The sequence below is a fragment of the Salvelinus sp. IW2-2015 genome, linkage group LG2 (genome assembly GCF_002910315.2).
Source record: "Salvelinus sp. IW2-2015 linkage group LG2, ASM291031v2, whole genome shotgun sequence".
NCBI classification, from domain to species: Eukaryota; Metazoa; Chordata; class Actinopteri; order Salmoniformes; family Salmonidae; genus Salvelinus; species Salvelinus sp. IW2-2015.
Window position 1 is genome coordinate 6017395 of NC_036839.1, and position 24549 is coordinate 6041943.

General features: G+C 42.1%; 1 protein-coding gene across 1 annotated transcript in view; it reads left to right on the top strand.

Moving 5' to 3' along the window:
• Positions 1-24549, top strand: part of LOC111973572 (E3 ubiquitin-protein ligase HECW2-like) — a 79113-nt gene that overhangs the window by 44013 nt on the left and 10551 nt on the right. Inside the window, exons 26-28 of the mRNA XM_024000952.2 lie at positions 13350-13496; positions 14759-14873; positions 15152-15237. Of these exons, the coding sequence (XP_023856720.1) occupies positions 13350-13496; positions 14759-14873; positions 15152-15237 (348 nt within the window). The remainder of the gene's footprint in view (positions 1-13349; positions 13497-14758; positions 14874-15151; positions 15238-24549) is intronic.

A 24549-nucleotide genomic window follows, 5' to 3' on the forward strand; every position in this document is an offset into this window, starting at 1 on the left:
GTACTGCTGACCGTCATTTTTCGTTCCAGCAAGTACCAGTCAAATGTTTGGACACACCTACTCATTCCAGGATTTTTCTATATTTAAAAAAAACTATTTTCTACATTGTAGAATAATAGTGAAGACATCACAACTATGAAATAACACATATGGAATCAGTTAAGAACAAATTCCTATTTACAAGGACAGCCTACTCCTTCCACCCCGTCACCCGGTCTCCCGTCCACAGGACACAGGGATTCTTTAGCTAAATAGCCCAGTAGTGTACTGCCTACCGTCACGTTGTACAGCGTCATATTTTCTGTTCCATTCTATCAGAAACCCAGAGGGTTTTTCTTTTTCATGGAATAGAAACACCATAGTATTAATCAAATTAATTAAGCAAGTACCAGTCAAAAGTTTGGACACACCTACTCATTCCAGGATTTTTCTTTATTTTTACTATTTTCTACATTGTAGAATAGTGAAGACATCACACCGGACATAACACCGGTCTCCCGCGAGCCGCGCATTCTGTAGTGTAGACATAGCCTACTCTCCCTTATGTAAGGAATTAGGCATTGCCATGTTTACTACAGTATTTATTGTAGACTGCACAGTAGCCTAATAAACACATTTTGTTAATAAAATACTCTTTCAAAATGCAGAAGTTGATTTTAGTTATGGATCCATAACGAATTACTATGGGAATAAATATCACTGATTTACAGAAATATTGGAACAAAGTTGTCTAATGAAGGCAAACAATTTAGAATCCTCCGATCCTGTAGTCTACTCCCGACGTCACGTTGTACAGCGCCATAGAAACCCRGAGGGTTTCGTTTTTCTCTGAATAGAAACACCATAATATTAATCAAATGTATTAAGCCAAATMTATTAATCAATCCCATATACTATGTTATTACAAAAAAGGTTTTAAATTCTCTGGTAATGCCAATAAGGAATACTATCAAATGCTTCTCAAAGATGCCCTCTGGTGGTCAAACTAGCAGTAACTTGCAGTAACAAGAATTAAATGACGTGCCACAGAAAGKTGAGGCAGCACGCAAGGTGTGCCGCAACWTTTAAAGGAGGAACCACTGTAGAATCCTTGTTTTCAGAGGTAGGATCATGGACACAGACGGTGCAGTTTCAGTGCTCAATTTTGATATTTTCCTGTTCACAAAGATCTGGCATGATCTGCGAGGGGCTTTCGTAGGGTGGCTCAAGCACTTTAACGATATTTTTAAGCCTTTTGTTTTCCACAACAGAGTATGGCCTCATGTCTGCAGCGATTAAACATCCCAATAGATTTGGTGATGGCTTCAGCCTGGTCTGATTCTGCAGAGTTGCATGCTCAGTCCCCTCCTGTGCTCCCTGTTCACTCATGACTTCACGGCCAGGCACGACACCAACACCATCATTAAGTTTGCTGATGACACAAGTGGTAGGCCTGATCATTGACAACGATGAGACAGCCTTTAGGGAGGAGGTCAGAGACCTGGCAGTGTGGCGCAAGGACAACCACCTCTCCCTCAATGTGAGCAAGACAAAGGAGATGATTGTGGACAACAGGAAAAGGAGGACCGAGCATGCCCCCATTCTCATCGACGGGGCTGTAGTGGAGCAGGTTGAGAGCTTCAAGTTCCTTGGCGTCCACATCACCAACAAACTAACATAGTCCAAGCACACCAAGACCGTCGTGAAGACGGCACGACAAAACCCCTCAGGAGACTGAAAAGATTTGGCATGGGTCCTCAGATGCTCAAAAAGTTATACAGCTGCACCATCGAGAGCATCCTGATGGGTTGAATCACTGCCTGACAGAGGTGGGACCAAGTCATTGTTTTACAAATCGCAAGTAAGTCTCAAGTCTTAGCACTCAAGTCCCAAGTCGAGTCCTAAACAAGTCATAATGTGCTCTTCACCAAATGTAATACCATTTCATATTTTTAACAAGAGTAATAGTATATTACATTTACGCAAATCATGAATGCTTTTAAAAAATATATACTGTATATTTATTACTTTCCAAATAAACTTTGTATTTCCATGGAAATACATGGGTAGTCATGAGAAAGGACCCCACCCCCCATAGCGATCGACTATCGAGGATTGTTATAGGGCGCAATCGGGCGATGTAGGCTTGTACACAATCTCCCAACCTTAACACACACACCTTCTCAGTGTGTGGTTACATTAGGCTAACATATGTCAATGGATTTCGGAACAGCAGTAACATCAGGCAGGATTTAGGCTACCAACTGCGTAGCCAGTTGTAGCTCAATCTTGGGTGCAATGTTCACGTTCCCGCACTGACTGTGGAGGCTCATTGATTTAACGTTACGTTAGCCTACARACTACACTAACAATGATATAAATTATATAGCTGTCGGCTATATTTGCCACCACTTACCGTTCTTTGTGCAGCTTCAAATGTCGAACAAAGTTGGAAGTTGTTGCGCCTCCGTKTGTAATTTTCTTCCCGCATGTTTTGCAAGTTGCAATCCGTTTTTTGTTGATACAGCGTAGTCTTTATATCCMAAAATAATAATTTTGGGTATCATCTTTCCAAGGGATCCATCGGAATTCACCCGCTGACGTTCCTCTGCACTGCCACATGCCATTTTTTCTCAGCTGGCACAATTTGATTGGCTGCTGTCTGATTCAAACTGTAATCCGTTAAATGAAGAGTTGATGCGCTGTACACTTTTTTTAATAGCATCATTTTTAATATTTGGGCTTGAGGAGTGTACCAAGTCAGGTCAAGTCAAAAGGCTCAAGTCCAAGTCAAGTCACGAGTCATTGGTGTTAAAGTCGAGTTGCAAGTCATCATATTTGTGACTCGAGTCTGACTCGAGTCCAAGTCATGTGACTCGAATCCACACCTCTGCTGCCTGGTATGGCATCTGCTCAGCCTCCAATTGCAAGGCTCTACAGAGGGTAGTGCATACGGCCCAGTACATCACCGGGGCCAAGCTTCCTGCCATCCAAGACCTCTGTACCAAAATTACTCCAGCCACCCTAGTCATAGACTGTTCTCCCTGCTACTGCACGGCAAGTGGTACTGGAGCGCCAAGTGTAGGTCCAAGAGGCTTCTAAGCAGCTTCTAACCCCAAGCCATAAGACTCCTGAACAGCTATTTAAATGGCTACCCAGACTATTTGCGTTGCCCCCACCCTACGCTGCTGCTACTCTCATCTATGCATAGCCACTTTTATAACTCTATGTACATGTAGGTAATTACCTCGACACTGGTGTTCCCTGCACATTGACACATTGACTCTGTACCGGTACCCCCCGTATATAACCCCGCTATTTTTTATTTACTGCTGCTCTTTAATTATTTGTTACTCTAATCTCTTACTTTTTGGGGATTTTCTTAAAGCTGCATTGTTGGTTAAGAACTTGTAAGTAAGCATTTCATTGTTGTATTCGGCATTTTGTGACAAATGTAATTTGATTCATATATCGTCGCTGTCAGGTGAAAACTACAAATTTGGTCATTTTCAAAACAAAATCAAATAAACTTTATTGGTCTCATACACATTTAGCATTTATTTGTTATTGCGGGTGTAGCAAAATAATTGTGTTTCTGGCTCCAACAGTGCACTAATATCTAACAATGCACACAAATCTGAAAGTWAAAGAATGGAATTAAGAAATATTAGGACGAGCAACGTCTGAGTCCGGAGCGTGCGTGACAGTTAAAAGTTTGGACACACCTACTCATTCCAGGTTTTTTTAAATGTATGTTTACTATTTTCTACATTGTAGGCTAATAGTGAAGACCTCAAAACTATAAAATAACACATATGGAATCATGTAGTGACCAAAAAGTTTTCAACAAATCAAAATACACTGTTCAAAAGTTTTGGGTCACTTTAAAATGTCATTGTTTTCCATGAAAACATACATGAAATGAGTTGCAAAATGAATAGCAAATATAGTCAAGACGTTGACAAGGCTATAAATAATGACTTTTAATTGAAATAATAATTGTCCTTCAAACTTTGCTTTCGTCAAAGAATCCTCCATTTGCAGCAATTACAGCCTTGAAGACCTTTGGCATTTTAGTTGTCAGTTTGTTGAGGTAATCTGAAGATATTTCACCCCATGTATCCTGAAGCACCTCCCACAAGTTGGATTGGCTTGATTGGCACTTTTTACGTACCATACGGTCAAGCTGCTCCCACAACAGCTCAATAGATCCGGTGATTGTGCTGGCCACTCCATTATAGACAGAATACCAGCTGACTGCTTCTTCCCAAAATAGTTCATGCATAGTTTGGAGCTGTGCTTTGTGTCATTGTCCTGTTGTATGAGGAAATTGGCTCCAATTAAGTGCCATCCACCGGGTATGGCATGGCGTTGCAAAATGGAGTGATAGCCTTCCTTCAAGATCCCTTTTTACCCTGTACAAATCTCCCACTTTACCACCACCAAAGCAACCCCAGACCATAACATTGCCTCCACCATGCTTGACAGATGGCGTCAAGCACTCCTCCAGCATCTTTTCATATTTTCTGCGTCTCACGAATGTTCTTTGTGATCCGAACACCTCAAACACTTTTTTCCAATCTTCCTCTGTCCAGTGTCTGTGTTCTTTTGCCCATCTTAATCTTTTATTTTTATTGGCCAGTCTGAGATATGGCTTTTTCTTTGCAACTCTGCCTAGAAGGCCAGCATCCCGGAGTTGCCTTTTCACTGTTGACTTTGAGACTGGTGTTTTGCGGGTACTATTTAATGAAGCTGCCAGTTGAGGACTTGTGAGGCATCTGTTTCTCAAACTAGACATTTATGTACTTGTCTTCTTGCTCAGTTGTGCACCGGGGCCTCCCACTCCTCTTTCTATTCTGGCAAGAGCCAGTTTGCGCAGTTCTGTGAAGGGAGTAGTACACCGGGTTGTGCGAGATCTTCAGTTTTTTYGCAATTTCTCGCATGGAATAGCCTTCATTTCTCAGAACAAGAATAGACTGGGCTATGTTTCTGGCAATTTTGAGCCTGTAATCGAACCCACAAATGCTGATGCTCCGGATACTCAACTAGTCTAAAGAAGGCCAGTTTGATTGCTTCTTTAATCAGCACAACAGTTTTCAGCTGTGCTAACAATTGCAAAAGGGTTTTCTAATKATCAATTAGCTAAGTTTATCATTTTAAGAAGGCTAACACAACGTGCCATTGGAATGCAGGAGTGATGGTTGCTGATAATGGGCCTCTGTATGCCTATGTAGATATTCCATAAAAAATCTGCTGTTTCCAGCTACAATAGTCATTTYCAACATTAACAATGTCTACACTGTATTTCTGATCAATTTGATATTATTTTAATGGACAAAAATGTGCTTTTAACTATTTCTAAGTGACCTCAAACTTTTGAACGGTAGTGTATATTTGAGATTCTTCAAAGTTGCCACCCTTTCTCTCAACCAGCTTCATGAGGTAGTCACCTGGAATGCATTTCAGTTAACAGGTGTGCCTTGTTAAAAGGTAATTTGTGGAATTTGTTTCCTTAATGTGTTTGCGCCAATCAGTTGTGTTGTGACAAGGTAGAGGTGGTATACAGAAGATAGCCCTATTTGGTAAAAGATGAAGTCCATATTAGGGCAAGAACAGCTCAAATAAGCAAAGAGAAACGACAGTGCATCATTACCTTAAGACACAAAGGTCAGTCAATCCGTAACATTTCAAGAACAAGAAAGTTTCTTCAAGTGCAGTCACAAAAACCAAGCGCTATGATGAAACTGGCTCTCATGAGGACRGCCACAGGAATGGAAGACCCAGAGTTACCTCTGGTAACTCTACTGAACGTATCCTCTGCAGCAGACTCAAATTGCAGCCCAAATAACTGCTTCAKAYWMTWWYWYWKASASACARKTCWKKARKWKKWSTMRWSAGYYGASWSTGTGAATCAGGCCTTCATGGTTGAATTGCTGCAAAGAGATGGTTTGGAATGAGTTGGACCACAGAGTGACCGAAAAGCAGCCAACAAGTGCTCAGCATATATATATTTCTTTAATATTTACCTTTTATTTAACAAGGCAAGTCAGTCATAATTCTTATTTTCAATGACGGCCTAGGAACAGTGGGTTAACCTCCTTGTTCAGGGTCAGAATTACATTTTTAGCTTGTCAGCTCAGGGATTCGATCTTGCAACCTTTCGGTTAGAAGACCAACACTCTAACCACTAGGCTACCTGCTTCAAGTGGGAACTGCTTCAAGACTGTTGGAAAAGCATTACAGGTGAAGCTGGTTGAGAGAATGCTAAGTGTGAAAAGCTATCATCAAGGCGAAGGATGGCTACTTTGAAGAATCTAAAATATATTTTGATTTGTTTAACTTTTGATTTGTTTAACTTTTTTTGGTTCCTACATGATTCCATATGTTATTTCATACTTTTGATCACTTTACTATAATGTAGAAAATAGTACAAATAAAGACAACCCCTTGAATCAGTGTGTGTGTGTGTGTACAGTGCCTTCGGAAGTATTCAGACCCCTTGACCTTTTACACATTTTGTTACGAGATGTTTTTACAACTTGATTAGAGCCCACCTGTGGTAAATTGATTGGACATGATTTTGAAAGGCACACACCTGTCTATTCAAMGTCCCACAGTTGTCAGAGCAAAAACCAAGCCATGAGGTTAAAGGAATWGTCCGTAGAGCTCCGAGARGGAATGGGATAGGCTTTGACTAGAATAAATGAATTGGGTAAAACAGTATGTAAACATTATTTAAAGTGACRAGTGTTCCATTAAAGTGACCAGTTCCATGACTGTCTACTAAACAATAATATAAACGCAACATGTAAAATGTTGGTCCCATGTTTCATGAGCTGAAATAAAAGATTCCAGGAATGTTCCATACCCACAGAAAGCTTATTTCACTAAAATGTTGTGTACACATTTGTTTACTTCCCTGTCAGTGGGCATTTCTCAGTTTGCCAAGGTAATCCATCCACCTGACAGGTGTGGCATACCAAGAAAATCTGATTTAAACAGCATGATCATTACACAGGTGCACCTTGTGCTGGGGACAATAAAAGGCTTCCCTAAAATGTGCAGTTTTATCACACAACACAATGCCACATATGTCAAGTTGAGGGAGTGTGCAATTGGCATGCTGACTGAAGGAATGTCCACCAGAGCTGTTGCTAGTTATTTTTATGTTACTTTCTCTACCATAAGCCGCCTCATGTCATTTTAGAGAATGTGGCAGTGCGTCCAACTAGCCTCACAACCGCAGACCACGGACCTCCACATCCGGCTTCTTCACCTGTGGGATCATCTGAGACCATCTGAGATCATCTGAGACCCGGACAACTGATGAAACTGAAGAGTATTCCTGTTTGTAATAAAGCTCTTTTGTGGAGAAAAACAAACACTGATTGGCTGGGCCTGGCTTCCAAGTGGGTGGGCCTATGCCCTCCCAGGCCCACCCATGGCTGCGCTCCTGCCCAGTCATAATTTCAATTTAAGGATTTCCTTATATGAACTGTAAATCAGTAGAATTGTTYAAATTTTCGCCTGCAGCATTTATATTTCTGTTCAGTAAACATAGGACAGCAGCATGGTAGAGTAACCGGGTYGTAGCCAACTAGTGACTACAGTTCAGGGCAGGGTACTAAGCGGGGGCCCTCTGGAGAGCCCTGCGGTTGCGGGTGGTGCAGTTGTCATACAAGGCAGTGATATAGCCCGACAGATGCTCTCAATGGTGCATCAATAAAAGTTTGTGAGGGTCTTATGGGCCAAGCCAAATTTCTTCTGCCTCCTGAGTTTGAAGAGGCACTGTTGTGACTTCTGTGTTGGTGGACCATTTCAGATTGTCAGTGATGTGTACGCCGAAGCTTTTCACCTTCTCCTCTGCGGCCCCATCGATGTGGATGGGGGCGTCCTCACTCTGCTGTCTCCTGAAGTCCATAATCAGCTCCTTCGCTTGGTTGATGTTGAGGGAGAGGTTATTTACCTGGCACAACAGTGGCCTAGTGGCTGCAAACTTGGTGKTTGAGTTGGGGACCTGCGTGGCCATGCAGTCATGGGTGAACAGGGAGTACAGGAAGGGGCTGAGTACTCACCCTTGTGGGGCCCCAGTGTTGAGGATCAGRGTAGTGGAGGTGTTGTTGGCTACCTTCACCACCTGGGATAGGCTCGTCAGGAAGTCCAGGACCCAATTGCACAGGGCGGGGTTCAGACCCAGGGCCCCAAGCTTAATGATGAGCTTGGAGGGTACTATGGTGTTYAAGGCTGAACTGTAGTCAATGAACAGAATTCTTATGTAGGTCTTCCTCTTGTCCAGATGGGAAAGGGCAGTGTGCAGTACGATGGCGATTGCATCATCCGTGGAGCTATTGGGGCAGTATGTAAATTGCATTGGGTCTAGGGTGTCAGGTAAGGTGGAGGTGATATGATCCTTAACTAGCCTCTCAAAGCATGTCATGATGACAGAAGTGAGTGCTATTTTTGTACATTAATCGATACTAATTTATTGAAATCTGTATGAACAGAATTAATTCTGTTCATTTAATTCTGTATGAACGTTTCACGACCCCTTGACCAACAATGYAATGTTTTCAAAATAGCTTGTCATCAAAACTCTTAAGTCCATTGGCTCTCATAGTTGTCCTTCAAACKCTGTACCTCCACCACGGCTCTTAAAGTGAAGCGCACGTCTTCACTCCTGGYGGACATTTTTGTTTCGTAGGGTCGTAGTCAGATGTGCTCAGAGGCAAGTTGCACTTTAATTACCTTCTGCYTTTTTTATATTAAATATTTCTGGAGTACGATAATTATTTCGCAGATATAATTCGACTGTTGAAATTGTGTGTTGAAGGCGAATGCAAATCAAATGTCAAATGTGTTAATTATAGATAGAATTCAAGCTATATGAAATCAAATCCAGACATGAACTATTATTTTAGCAGGCAACACTAAATCACGCATTCAATAAGTTTGACAGATGTCGCAATAAAGAAGTTTTCAATGAGCCTCCAATGATGCGGAAAAATGTAATCTCTACAAATAATTTACAGGACACCTGGAGATTATTATTCCCAACTACAAAACAATATTTATTGAAAGGCTATTATAGAAAGACTATTCAAGAATTGACTACATTTTGCTTCTTGCAAAAATGCACACAATAATTTACTGGTTATAAAATCCATGACATATCAAATCATTCACCTGTATCTCATGCTTAATTACAGAAAATACAATTAGTGACAAATATGGAGAATGAACAGAGTACATCTTCAAGACCCAAAATGTATTAAATATTTAAATGAAAAAATAAAAACCATTACAAATGTAGACATAAAGGACAGAGAAAAACCAACCTCCGATATAATTTGGGATGCTTTTAAGGCGTACATAGGGGAATGATAATTTCATACTCTGCAAAAGTTAAATCTGAGTTAGTGATTTATTTCATTTGAATTTCTATCTTCGAAAAAGCCCATAAAACATATTTACAAGGTAAAGAAGGAAATACTTAAAAAAAAACTTAAACAGGAATATGATCTTTTACTTTTGAAGAGAGCCAACAACTACAACTACTAAGCTCAAATAAAGCACACTACTTAAAGGCAAACCTCACCTCACTCGCAACGCGAATACACGCCAAACTAGTTATCATTTTAAAAGAAATATACAAATGCGTTAATTAGAAACAACAGTGATTAACAACTATTTTAAAGTCGATATAAATCAGAATTGAACAACAGTTGGACTGATCCTACAGCCTTCTTAGACTCAAAAACCCTGAAGTAACTATCAGCAGACAAGAATCACTAAAAACAAAMTTCACCCYAAACTAAATATTAGACATTGTTAAAACATTACTGTGGAGAAAAGCACCAGGAATGCACASCTTTCCCATATAATTKTATTTAACATTTTGGGACAAATTAGCAGTGGTGGAAAAAGTACCCAATTGTCATACTTGAGMAAAATTATAGATACCTTTTTAATAGAAAGTTACTCAAGTAAAAGTGGAAGTCACCCAGTAAAATACTACTTGAGTYAAAGTATTTGGTTCTAAATACACTTCAGTATCAAAAGTAAATGTATAAATCATTTCAAATTACTTATATTAAGCAAAGCAGACGGCACCATTTTCTTGTTTTTAAAATGTACGAATAGCCAGGGGCACACCCCAACACAGACATAATTTACAAAAGATGCATTTGTGTTTAGTAAGTCCACCAGATCAGAGGCAGTAAGGATGACCAGGGATATTCTCTTGATAAGTGTGTGATTTGGACAATTTTCCTGTCCTGTTAAACATTCAAAATGTAATGAGTACTTTTAAATGTCATGGAAAATGTAGGGAGTAAAAAGTACTTTTATTTTCTTTAGGAATGTAATAAAGTAAAAGTTGCCCAAAATATAAATAGTAAAGTACAGATACCTCCAAAAACTACTGAAGTAGTACTTTAAAGTATTTTTACTTAAGTACTTTACACCACTGCAAATTAGTGCCCCTATTTACACATGTGGCCCACCACTTGGATTCGGTCCTATGTAGCAAAAATTTAAATCGTGTTTTTTACATTGGATAAAAGTAGAGACTCTGAGCTAAAAAAAATTGTATATCATACACTACAGTTGAGGAATAATGGAACAGTAATTCTGCTTTTAAAGTTGATAAACCTGAACGTAACCCCACTTTTGAGAAAATGGCCCTTGAATGTTTTGGTACACCTACTGGAGAGCTCTTCTTTGTCTACACTCATTAAGAATCGTTCACACCCTCTTAAGCCTTAGCCCCACCCATCTCTTTAAGAATTCACATGTGAGGCCATGTGCTAAAYAGAGTGAGTKGTTTGTCACATGCACAGGATACAGAAGGTGTAAACGTTACAGTGAAATGGTTACTTGTATATTTGCATAGTAGCAATATCAAAAACKAAGTGTCCTGATAAAAATATTTWATAWTTATTAGATTATAWCACACTTGTCTAAATTGATGGGTCATGTGAAAMAAATMATATWAACACCCCCCAGKCACATCTAGCTAAGTGGATGAGGTCACTATTGTCTAGACATGTACACATGTCCATTCATGACTTGATGGGTCATGTAATCATCTGCGAAGTGGAGTCTTTTATTTAGACATTTAGGTAGCTAGCTAGCTAGCAATGAACCGTCATAATCCCAACTCATACTARAACCACCAATACAAACCGATTGTCATAGCTGTAGTATGAATCTGCAAGTAGCTAAAGCTAACCAACTAGGTTCAATGTTAGCTAGCTAGCTAACGTTAGGCTATAACTAGCAATGCAAATGTATTTCTGATTTTAATATTACTACACTGATAATACATGTAACTTTAGCTAGCGAGCCAGCAAGCTAACGCTGCTAGCTAGCGAACAGTACACTTTAACWTGCAATGAAAACAACTTTCTGACAAAATTAGAAACGTATAATATCTGAAAATTAGACTCTTACCCGTATACATGGATCAATGATCCATGGCAGACTGGAACCATTTAACTCTGTTTTGTGTCAAGTCACTCCAGTTCACACTGACTGTGGCGTGTGCTGACAGTAGCCCATCACAACTTTTTCCAACAGATCTGTTGATAGCGCCTGCTAAATTCAGGGCATCAATGGTGTTTAGAAAAGTAGCAACATTTTTGTAGTTSTCYATGGCTAARGTTATATCTTTAAAAAGCGGCACGGTAGAAAGGACTTTCAACACATACTGACCAYCTCATGTTATAGACAGAAGCAAGCTACATCCAAACTCATCTCCCGGCATGTCCAGCCTATCCGTTATCTCAGCCAATCATGGCTAGCGGGAAGGTTCCTGGCTAAACCRGCTAGCGGAACCCCTCGCCAACAGCCAATGAAATTGCAGGGCGCCAAATACAAATCAACAGAAATCTCATAAATCAAATTTCTCAAACATACAAGTATTAGGCACCATTTTAAAGATAAAATTGTCGTTAATCCAGCCACAGTGTCTGATTTCAAAAATGCTTTACAGCGAAAGCTCCACAAACGATTATGTTAGGTCACCACCAAGTCACAGAAAATCCCCAGCCATTTTTCCCGCCAAAGAGAGGAGTCACAAAAAGCACAAATAGAGATAAAATTATGATCTTGATCAGATGACACTCATAGGACTTCATGTTACACAATACATGTATGTTTTGTTCGATAAAGTGCATATTTATATCCAAAAATCTAATTTTACATTGTGTTATGTTCAGTAGTTCAAAAACATGCTATGATTTTGCAGAGAGCCACATGAATTCACAGAAATACTCATAAAAAATGTTGATAAATTCAAGTGTTATGCATGGAACTTTAGATAAACTTCTCCTTAATGCAACCGCTGTGTCAGATTTAAAAAAAACTTTACGGCAAAAGCATAATCTGAGAACGGCGCTCAGAGCCCAAACCAGCCAAAAGAAATATCCGCCATGTTGCGCGGTCAACATTAGTCATAATAGCATTATAAATATTCACTTACCTTTGATCTTCATAAGAATGCACTCCCAGGAATCGCAGTTCCACAATAAATGTTTGTTTTGTTCGAAAATGTCCATCATTGATGTCCATTTATGTCAAAATAGCTTCTTTTGTTAGGGCGTTTGGTAAACAAATCCAAATGCGCGTTCAGGTTCAGTCGGACGAAAAGTTCAAAAAGTTATATTATAGGTCGAAGAAACTTGTGAAACTAAGTATAGAATCAATCTTTAGGATGTTTTTATCATAAATGTTCAATAATGTTCCAGCCGGAGAATTCCATTGTCTGTAGAAAAGCAATGGAACGAGAGCTACCTCTCATGTGAAATTCGTGTGACTGAGAACGAGGCTGCAGGCAGACCCCTTAGTCAAACAGCTCCCATCCGGCCCCCCTTCACATGGGAAGCCTGAAACAACCGTCTAAAGACGGTTGACATCTAGTGGAAGCTTTAGGAAGTGCAACATAACTCATATCCCACTGTGAATTCGATAGGGGCTGAGTTCAAAAACTACAAACCTCAGATTTCCCACTTCCTGTTTGGATTTTTTCTCAGGTTTTTGCCTGCCATATGAGTTCTGTTATACTCACAGACATCATTCAAACAGTTTTAGAAACGTCAGAGTGTTTTCTGTCCAATACTAATAATACTATGCATATATTAGCATCTGGGACTGGGTAGGAGGCAGTTCACTCAGGGCACGCTATTCATCCAAAAGGGAAAATGCTGCCCCCTATCCCCAAAAAGTTAATGATAGAATGATAGAATGATTGAAGAAAGGCCAGTCTCTTTGGCAAATGATAGAAGCGTCAAGAAGTGGAATGCTAGCTAAAAACACTGGTACCCAGACTAGGTTTCACCCCATATTGTGTATCAATCTCTACGGCCTTTTAGATCACAGAGAGAGAGCTGAAGCCAGGCGGGGCAGGTATTCCAGTGTCAGAGAAGAATAAGAAGGAGTACATCGAGCGTATGGTTAAGTGGCGCATCGAAAGGGGTGTGGCTCAGCAGACGGAGAGCCTGGTGCGAGGTTTCTATGAGGTAGGGCCCTGTGTTTTGTGCAATCTTGTGACATAAAGTGAGCTCCAAAAAGTATTGGGACATTTTTTGTTGTTTTAGCTCTGTACTCCAGCACTTTGGATTTGAAGTGATGCCATGACTATGAAGTTAAAGTGCAGACTGTTACAGCTGCACAAATATACCCCCAAGACATGCTAACCTCTCACCATTACAGTAACAGAGGAGGTTAGCATTTTGGGGGGGTATGATATTCATGCATCTAACTTTCTCACTCATTATTACTCAGAATTCATTCAGGGTTATCCGTAATCATGGTAGCATCCACATTAATGTAGAAGTGTTTAGAAACATATACTATTATTATTTACAATAAAAGTGACTCTAAAATGACATAATATATTATTTACCATTGGGCACAAGATAATCTGAAACACAACCAAAAGAAACAGCAAATCCAACAAATTTGTACGGTCACAAGCTTGATTGCGGGCTATGAATATGGGACCAAATACATAACTTTTGACTACTTTAATACATATATAAGTGAATTCGTCACAATGCCTTTGGTCCCCTAAAATGGGGGGGGGACTATGTACAAAAAGTGCTGTAATTTCTAAATGGTTCACGCAAAATGGATGAGAATACAGTCAAATTGAAGCTGACAGTCTGCACTTCATAGTCATTGTATCATTTCAAATCCAAAGTGCTGGAGTACTGACCCAAAACAACAACAAAATTGTTACTGTCCCAATACTTTTGGAGCTCACTGTAGCATGATTTCTATCCTGTATTTTAAGCCTTATCCTGGAATTTGTTGCACCAAAAATGAAAGCAATTGTCTGAGGATGGTGCTGGACCATTTGAAATAAAAAGAGAAGGGGACAGTTTGATGAAAAAGCTTTAAATAAAGGTTCAAATCTAGGTCATGTGACATGATTGTACAAAACACAGGGCCCTATGACATCACACACACCAATAATGGTCCATCATTCTGATATGTGTTGGTCAAGTGATATTGTATCTGCAATAGATAATGATAATGATACAGTATGTATTGGTCAGGTGGTAATGTACAGTATGTGTATTGTGTAATAGATAATGATGCAGCAGGTGGTAATGTATCTTAAATAGATATAATGAAATGGATAATCATGCAGGCCATTAACATTCAATGTGGTTACTCTAAATGTATTAGGGGTGTATCAGTGTTGCAATATGTATTGGCCAGGTGGGAATGTCTCTGTCATAGATAATACGTTAGTATTGTGACATGTATTGGTTAGGTGGTGGACGTGCGGCTGGTTTCTGTGTTTGATGCCCGGGAGCTGGAGCTGGTGATCGCTGGCACTGCAGAGATCGACCTGGCAGACTGGAGGAACAACACAGAGTACAGAGGAGGTAGAGACGGGAGCAGTGGTGGGCACTCTGACGGTGTGGGGGCATGCTTTTGCTCCAGCCAAGTAGTAACACCCATAATTTTACTAATCATCGCATCTTAGTCTTCAAAGACTTTGATTAGTGGAATCAGGCATTACTGCCTGGCCCCGCACAACCCACCCAGTTTACAAACAAGTGCAGGGGCAACACTTTTGACTGGACATGAAAGCTACAGATACTTTTAAGAACAGGAGGCTTATTTTGAACTATGGCTGACTGAGATGCCTTTTTCTCCCCAGGGTACCATGACAACCACATAGTAATCCGCTGGTTCTGGGCGGCAGTGGAGAGGTTCAACAATGAGCAGAAATTGAGACTGCTGCAGGTACTACTTTTCAGGGGAAACTCCAACAGAGTTTGATACTTAGGAAAGGCTGAGCTCCCAGCTTAACTTACAATAGCTCTAATTGTACAGCTCTGTTACCGACTGTATTTATTTGGTATTGAATGTGAAATTACTTGCTTAAAAATTGGTGCTTCCTGGTACAATTAATATCCTTGTGACGAGAAGTAATCTGTGCAAAATGTATATAATTGCCATTGTTACAAGTATGTTGTATGTAAATACTGCTTATTATTTATTTAACCTTTATTTAATTAGCAAGTCAGTTAAGAGCAAATTCTTATTTAACAATAACCGGCCTACCCGGCCAAACCCTAACCGGACGACGCTGGCGCAATGTGCACCGCCCTATGGGACTCACAATCACGGCCGATTGTGATACAGCCTGGAATCGAACCAGGTCTGTAGTGACGCCTCTAGCACTGAGATACAGTGCCGTAGACCCCTGCGCACTCGGGACCCATATTCGGTGCTGTAAAAATAAGAGTTACCTAAATTGGATAGTTGACATTGTGTATTTCTCCCTAGTTTGTGACGGGCACCTCCAGTAGTTCCCTATGAGGGCTTTGCCTCCCTCAGAGGTAGCAATGGACCACGCAGGTTCTGTGGAGAAGTGGGCAAAATCACCTCCTTGCCCAGGTTACATACACCTGTCTGTCTATATATTGGCCTACCTGTTGTGTGAGCTATTCAAAATGTTCGTGCTTCTTCACTATCTTGTGTTGTACTATAGGTTTGTGTGTATGTGATGTGTGTGTGCACATCAGTGGAAGCTCCTCAGAGGGAGAAAAGAGGACCATCCTTCTCAGGGAATTTAATACAAATTAAAACAGTGAAACATTTTTTTTAAACTATAATTTTTAATAAAACATACTAAATATAATTGAAATATAATTCAAATAATTGATTAAAACACACTGTTTGCAATTAAGGTCTACAGTACCTCAACACACTTTAGGGAAGCACCATGGTGTAGCCGAGACAACCTTGGAGGTCATTGTACTCACCCCTTTCCATAGACTTGCACATAATTATGACAAACTTCCGGAGGACATTTCCAACCTGTCAGACTCTTGCGCATGAACTGACAATTTTTGTCCGCACAATCAAAGGATCAGAGAATGAATCTAATACTGAAAGCATAAGCTACAGCTAGCTAGCACTAGAGTGCATATAATGTGGTGAGTAGTTGACTCAAAGAGAGAGAAAGACAAGAGTTTAACAGTTTTTAACAAATTAAAGCAAGAGGGAGAGCTAGCTATGTTTCCAATTGTTTTCACTTACTTTGCTAGCTAGCCAGTTTAGCTTGCTCAAACAGAGGAATGCTACAGTATGTTAGCTAGCTGGATATTGCTATCAAACACTGGAACGCTTCCAAGTCAAGGTAAGCTTTTGGTTTTATTAATTTATTGTCACCGGGCGCACAGGTGTAACTGCTAAAGTGCTTGCTAACTGTACACTGTACTGCATGATTGTAGTGGGTTTACTAATGCGTTTAGTTCTACTAGCAATGTTGACAATGATGTAGGTTGTGTGTAGCGGTTATGATATGAATGTTGGGCTTGGAAAGCTTTTATTTGCCTGGTCACTGACAGCTAATGTGTTGTGCACTGAAGTCCACAAGTGAAGGGAAAATGTGAGAGAGGAGAGTGCATAGATCCAAGAACAAATTACAACAAGCAAAGAGATCATGCTGTTTATGTGGCTGCTATGAAAGTGAACTGTGTTTGCGTGGGATTAGGGGTACAACAAGATAATGGAGCAGGAGAGGATGGCTGACGTTTTACAGGCTCCTAACCAACTGTGCTATGTATTTATTTATTTATTTTGCATTTTTGTAACTAATTTTGTACATAATGTTGCTGCTACCATTGTTGCTACCGTCTCTTACGACCAAAAAGAGCTTCTAGACATCAGAACAGCGATTACTCACCTCAAACTGGATGAAGATGTACAGTTGATGTCGGAAGTTTACATACACTTAGGTTGGAGTCATTAAACCTTGTTTTTCAACCACTCCACAAACTTCTTGTTAACAAACTATAGTTTTGGCAAGTCGGTTAGGACATCTACTTTGTGTATGACACAAGTAATTTTTCCAACAATTGTTTACAGACAGATTATTTCACTTATAATTCACTGTATCACAATTCCAGTGGGCCAGTAGTTTACATACACTAAGTTGACTGTGCCTTTAAACAGCTTGGGAAATTCCAGAAAATTATGTCATGGCTTTAGAAGCTTCTGATAGGCTAATTGACATCATTTGAGTCAATTGGAGGTGTACCTGTGGATGTATTTCAAGGCCTACCTTCAAAGTCAGTGCCTCTTTGCTTGACATCATGAAAAATCTAAAGAAATCAGCCTAGACAGAAAGAAAATTGTAGACTCCACAAGTCTGTTTCATCGTTGGGAGCAATTTCTAAATGCATGAAGGTACAACGTTCATCTGTACAAACAATAGCATGCAAGTATAAACACCATGGGACCATGGTCATACCGCTCAGGAAGGAGACCTGTCTCCTAGAGATGAACGTACTTTGGTGCAAATCAATCCCAGAACAACAGCAAAGGACCTTGTGAAGATGCTGGAGGAAACAGGTACTTAAGTADCTATATCCACAGTAAAACGAGTCCTATATCGACATAACCTGAAATGCCGCTCAGCAAGGAAGAAGCCACTGCTCCACAACCGCTATAAAAAAAAAAGACTACGGTTTGCAACTGCACATGAGGACAAATATCATACTTTTTGGAGAAATGTCCTCTGGTCTGATGAAACAGAAACAGAACAGTTTGGCCATTTTGACCATCGTTATGTTTGGATGAAAAAAGCCAAAGAACACCATCCCAACCGTGTAGCTCCGGGGTGGCAGCATCATGTTGTGGGGGTGCTTTGCTGCAGGAGGGACTCGTGCACTTCGCAAAATAGATGGCATCATGAGGTAGGAAAATTATGTAGATGTATTGAAGCAACATCTCAAGACATCAGTCAGGAAGTTAAAGCTTGGTCGCAAATGGGTCTTCCAAATGGACAATGACCCCAAGCATACTTCCAAAGTTGTGGCAAAATGGCTTAAGGACAACAAAGTCAAGGTATTGGAGTGACCATCACAAAGCCCTGACCTCAATCCTATAGAGAATTTGTGGGCAGAACTGAAAAAGCGTGTGCGAGCAAGGAGGCATATAAACCTGACTCAGTTACACCAGCTCTGTCAGGAGGAATGGGCCAAAATTCACCCAAATTATTGTGGAAAGCTTGTGGTCGGCTATCCAAAACATTTGACCCAAGTTAAACAATTTAAAGGCAATGCTACCAAATACTAACTCTGTGTATGTAAACTTCTGACCCACTGGGAATGTGATGAAAGAAATAAAAGCTGAAATAAATCATTCTCTCTACTATTATTCTTTTTATCTTCATAAGAATGCACTCCCAGAATCGGCAGTTCCACAAATAAATGTTTTTTTGTTCGAAAAATGTCCATTCATTGATGTCCCATTTTTATGTCAAAATAGCTTCTTTTGTTAGGCGTTTTGGTAAACAAATCCAAATGCGCGGTTCAGGTTTCAGTCGGACGAAAGTTCAAAAAGTTATATTAATTAGGTCGACAGAAACTGTGAAACTACAGTATAGAAGCAATCTTTAGGATTTTTATCATAATGTCAAAAATGTTCCAAGACCGGAGAATTCCATGTCTGATAGAAAAGCAATGGAACGAAGAGCTACCTCTCATGTGAAATCGGTGACTGAGAACGAGCTGCAGGCGGACCCTTAGTCAAAACAGCTCCCATTCGCCCCCCCTTCCACATGGGAAGCCTGAAACAACGTCTAAAGACGGTCATTCTAGATGGAAGCTTTAGGAAGTGCAACATAACGTCATATCCCACTGTGAATTCGATAGGGCTGAGTTCAAAAAACTACAACCTCAGCACTTTCCCACTCCATGATTTGATTTTTTCTCAGGTTTTGCCTGCCATATGAGTTCTTTATACTCACAGACATCATGTCAAACAGTTTTTAGAAACGTCAGAGTGTTTTCTGTCCAATACTAAGAAATACATGCAATATATTAGCATCTGGGACTGTAGGACAGTTCCACTCAGGGCACGACTAATCATCCAAAAAGGGAAAATGCGCTGCCCCCTATCCCCAAAAGTGAAATGAAGAATTGAAATGATTGAAGAAAGGCCAGTCTTTTGGCAAATGATAGAAGCGTCAAAAGAAGTGGGAATGCTAGCTAAAAACACTGGTAACCCAGACTAGGTTTCACCCCAATTGTGTACATCCTCTACGGCCGTTTAGATCACAGAGAGAGAGCTAAGCAGGCGGCAGGTATACAGTGTCATCAGAAGAAGAATAAGAAGAGTACATCGAGCGTATGGTTAACGTGGCGCAATTCGAAAGGTGTGGTCTCAGCAGACGGAGAGCCTGGTGCCGAGGTTTCTATTGAGGAGAGGCCCTTGTTTGGCAATCTTAACATAAAGTGAGCTCCCCAAAAAAGTAATTGGGACATTTTTTGGCTGTTTATACGAACTGTACTGCAGCACTTTGGATTTAAGTGATGCCATTGACTATTGAAGTTAAAGTGCAGACGGTACAGCTGCACAAATATAACCCGCCAAGACATCTAACCTCTACCATTACAGTAACAGAGAGGTTGCATTTTGGGGGATGAATATTCATGCATCTAACTTTTCTCACTCATTATTTAACGCAGGAGATTCATTCAGGTATCCGTAATCATGGTAGCATCCACATTAAATGTAGAAGTGTTTAGAAACATATACTATTATTATTTTACCAATAAAATGGACTACTAAAATACATAATATTATTATTTACCATTGGGCACAAGAATGAATCTGAAAACCCAACCCAAAGAAACACGCAAATCCAACAAATTGTTACGGTCACAAGCTTGATGCGGCTATGAAATATGGGACCAAAAATACATAAACTTTGACTTACTTAATACAATATAAGTGAATTCGTCACAATGCCTTTGGTCCCCTAAAATGGGGGACTAATGTACAAAAAGTGACTGTAATTTCTAAATGGTTCACCGCAAATGGATGAGAAATACAGTCAAATTTGAAGCTGACAGTCCGGCACTTCATAGTCATGTAATGCATTTCAAATCCAAAGTGCTGGAGTACTGAACCCAAAACAACAACAAAAATTGTTACTGCCCAATACTTTTGGAGCTACTGAGCATTGATTTCTTATCCTGTATTTTAAGCCCTTATCCTGGGAATTTGTTGCACCAAAAAATGAAGAGCAATTGTCTGAGTGGATGCGTGCTGGACCCATTTGAAATAAAAAGAGAAGGCGGACAGTTTGAGAAAAAGGCTTTAAAAATTAAAGTTTCAAATCTAGTCAGTGTGACATGATTGTACAAAACAACAGGCCCATACATCACACACACCAATAATGGTCGCAATTTTCTGACTATTGTTTGGTCAAGTGCATATGTATCTGCAATAGATAATGATAATGATACAGTATGTATGGTCAGGTGTAATGTACAGTATTGTGTATTGTGTAATTAGATAAATGATGCAGCAGGTGGTAATGTTATCATTAAGTGAGATATATGAAATGGATAATCATGCAGGCATTAACATTGGCAATTGTACTCTAAACTGTATTAGGGTGTATCAAGTGTTGCAATATGTATTGGCCAGGTGGGAATGTCTGCTGTCATAGATAATACGTTAGTATTGTGGACAGGTATTGGTTAGGTGGTGGACTGCGGTCTGGCTTTCTGTGTTACATGCCCGGGAGCTGGAGCTGGTGATCGCTGGCACTGCAGAGATCGACCTGCGCAGACTGGAAGGAACCAACACAAGAGTACAGAGGAAGCTTAGAAGACGGGAGCAGTGTGGGCACTCTGACGGTGTGGGGGGCATGCTTTTTGCTCCAGCCAAGTAGTAACACCCATATTTTACTAATCATCGCATCTTAGTCTTCAAAGACTTTGATTAGTGGAATCAGGCATTACTGCCTGGCCCCGCACAACCCACCCAGTTTACAAACAAGTGCAGGGGCAACACTTTGACTGGACATGAAAGCTACAGATACTTTTAAGAACAGGAGCTTATTTTGAACTATGGCTGACTGAGATGCCTTTTTCTCCCCAGGGTACCATGACAACCACATTAGTAATCGCTGGTTCTGGGCGGCAGTGGAAGGTTCAACAATGAGCAGAAATTGAGACTGCTGCAGCGTACTACTTTTCAGGGAAAACTCAACAGAGGTTGATACTTAGGAAAGGCTGAGCTCCCAGTTGTAAGGGCTGTCGCTCTTCCTCATCCTCAGAACGAGGAGAGAGAGAAGGATCATGCAGACCAAAATGCAGCTTCAGGGAAATAAGCCATCTTTTATTTTATAACAGGAAAAAAACTGATGATTGATGGCGACACGAAAACAAACACTTTAACAAAACTTTCCAAAATAACAAAACGACGTAGAAAACGAAGCCTGAACATAAAACTTCACATACTAAAGACGTAAACTCACGGACAGGAACCGTACATCAACAAACACACGAACAGCCAAACAGTCCCGAATGTGATAAATACATCGACAACACGAAGACATCAACAGGAGGACAATCACCCACCAAACAAAAGGGAGAACACCCTACCTAAATATGACTCTTAATTAGGAGGAGAACGCAAAACACCTGCCTCTAATTAAGAGCCATACCAGGCAACACAACCAACAGGAGAAACAATAACATAGACTGGCCCACCCACCAAAAACACATTGCCTGACCTAAAACACATACAAAAACAACATAAAACAAGGTCAGGACCGTTACAGAACCCCCCCCCTCAAAGTGCGAACGCCGGGCGCACCAGCACAAAGTCAGGGAGGTCTGGGTGGGCAGTTAACCACGTGGTGGCTCCGGCTCTTGGACGCTGTCCCACACCACCATGAGTCACTCCCCGCTTCTGTCTTCCCCTCCCAATGGACCACCCTAAAAAACTAACATCCCCTAAATGAAGGCCAAGCACCGCGGAGAAGGGGCAGCACCGAGGACAAGGGGCAGCACCGGACAAGGGGCAGCACCGGGAACCAAAAAGGGGCAGCCCCGGACAACGGGGCAGCACGGGGACAAGGGGCAGCACCGAGGACAAGGGCAGCACCTGGATAAGCGCGACAGCACCGGATAAAGGGCAGCACCGGACAAGGGGCGAGCACCGGGACAAGGCAGCACCGGACAAGCGGGCAGCAACCGGACAAGGTGGCAGCACCGCGGATAAGGGGCAGCACCGGAGAGGCGCGGCAGGTCCCGGCGTGAGAGGAACTCTGGCAGATCCTGGCTGCGCAGGGGACTCTGGACAGGTCCTGCTGAGCGCGCACTCTGCGCCAGGTCCTGGGCTAGAAACCTCTGGCACGGTCTGGCTGAGGAACTTCTGGCAGGTCCTGGACTGAGGAACTCTGCACGGGTCCTGGCTGAGCGAACTCTAGCGCAGGTCGCTGGCTGAGGGACTCTGCAGGTCCTGGCTGAGCGGACTCTGGCAGGTCCTGGCTGAGGGACTCTGGCCAAGGTCCTGGCTGGACGGCTCTGGCAGGCTCCTGCTGGACGGCTCTGGCAGGGTCCTGGGCTGGACGGCTTCTGGCCAGTCCTGGCATGGACGGCTCCTGGCAGTCATGGCAGGACGCTCTGGCTGGTCATGGCAGGGACCGGCTCTGAGCTGGTCAGGCAGGACGGCTCTGGCAGGTCCTGGCTGGACGGCTCTGGCAGTCCGGCTGGACGCTACTGGCAGGTCCTGGTCTGGACGGCCTCTGGCAGGGTCCTGGCTGACGGCTCTGGCAGGTTCCTGGCTCGACGGCTCTGCGCAGGTCATCCAGGACGGCATTCCTGGCAGGTCATGCAGGACGGCTCTGTAGGTTGAGGAGAGAAGGAGAGACAGCCTGGGTGCGTTGGTATAAGGCACCTTGGCTGCGCTGGAGAGGAGGAAATACAGCTGGAGAAGGAGAACACCGGCAGAGAGACCAGCCTGGTACGGGCGGGCTGCCAACCGGTAAGACTAGGTACATGGAACGTGGCACCGGGATTGATACCGGAAACCGTGAAGGAGGACACGTGCTCTTTGAGCACGAAGCCTCCCAACACCTACCAGTTGAATTTGTCCCGTCAAGCCCTGCCCAGTGTCAGGCGAGTGGAATAGCCCCACTGGGCTTGATGCAGGCGAAACCGGGCGACACGCACCTATAAGGCTTGGTGCCATGCTACGCCGGCCGAGGAGACGTACTGGAGCAAACAGCATACGTTGGGCCGGCTCATGGCAATCCGGCCTCGCATGCCCACCTAGCCCTCCCAGGTGCGGCAGAGGTGGTAATACCCGCACGGGGCTAACACGCGTACTGGGGACACGTGGCGCTTTACCGCATTAACACCGGTGTCTTACCAGTACGACGCCTTCTTCCGCCACGTAAGCACGGGGAGTTGGCTCGGGTAGCCTACCCCGCTTTCCACCACTCTCTCGTGTGCCCCCCCCAAGAAATTTTTGGCGTCTGAACTCACGGGGCTCCCAACCGCCTGTCGCCGCGCTGCCTTCTCATTACCAGCCGCCTCTCAGCCTTCGCTGCTTCCAACTTCCTCCTTGGGACGGCGATTATTCCCCTGGACTGAGGCCCAAGGGTCCTCTACCATCCCAGGATTCTCCTCCAAGTCCAGGAAGTCCTTGTGCTCTGTTGAGCATTCCCTGCGCTTGGTCTTAGCGTTGGGTGGATTCTGTAAGCTGTCCTCTCCTTCAGCCTCAGACGAGGAGAGGAGAGAAGGATCATCAGACCAAAATGCAGCTTCAGGGAAATAAGCCAATTCTTTATTTTATAACAGAAAAAAAACTGAATGATCTATGGCGACACGATAAACAAAACTTTAACAAACTTACAAAATAAAACAAAACGACGTAGAACGAAGGCCTGAACATAAATCACATACTAAAAGCGTAAACTCACGGACAGGAACGTTACATCATAAACACACGAACAGCCACCAAAACAGTCGCGAAATGTGTAAATACATCGGAAAAACACGCTAAGACATCACAGGAGACACATCACCCACCAACGAAACAGTGAGAACACCCTACCTAAATATGACTCTTTAATTAGAGAGAACGCCAAAACACCTGCCTCTAATTAAGAGCCATACCAGGCAACCACAACCAACATAGAAACAGGATAACATAGACTGCCCACCCATAAACACATGCGCCTACCTAAACACATACAAAAAACAACATTAAAACAGGTCAGGACCGTTTACACCAGCG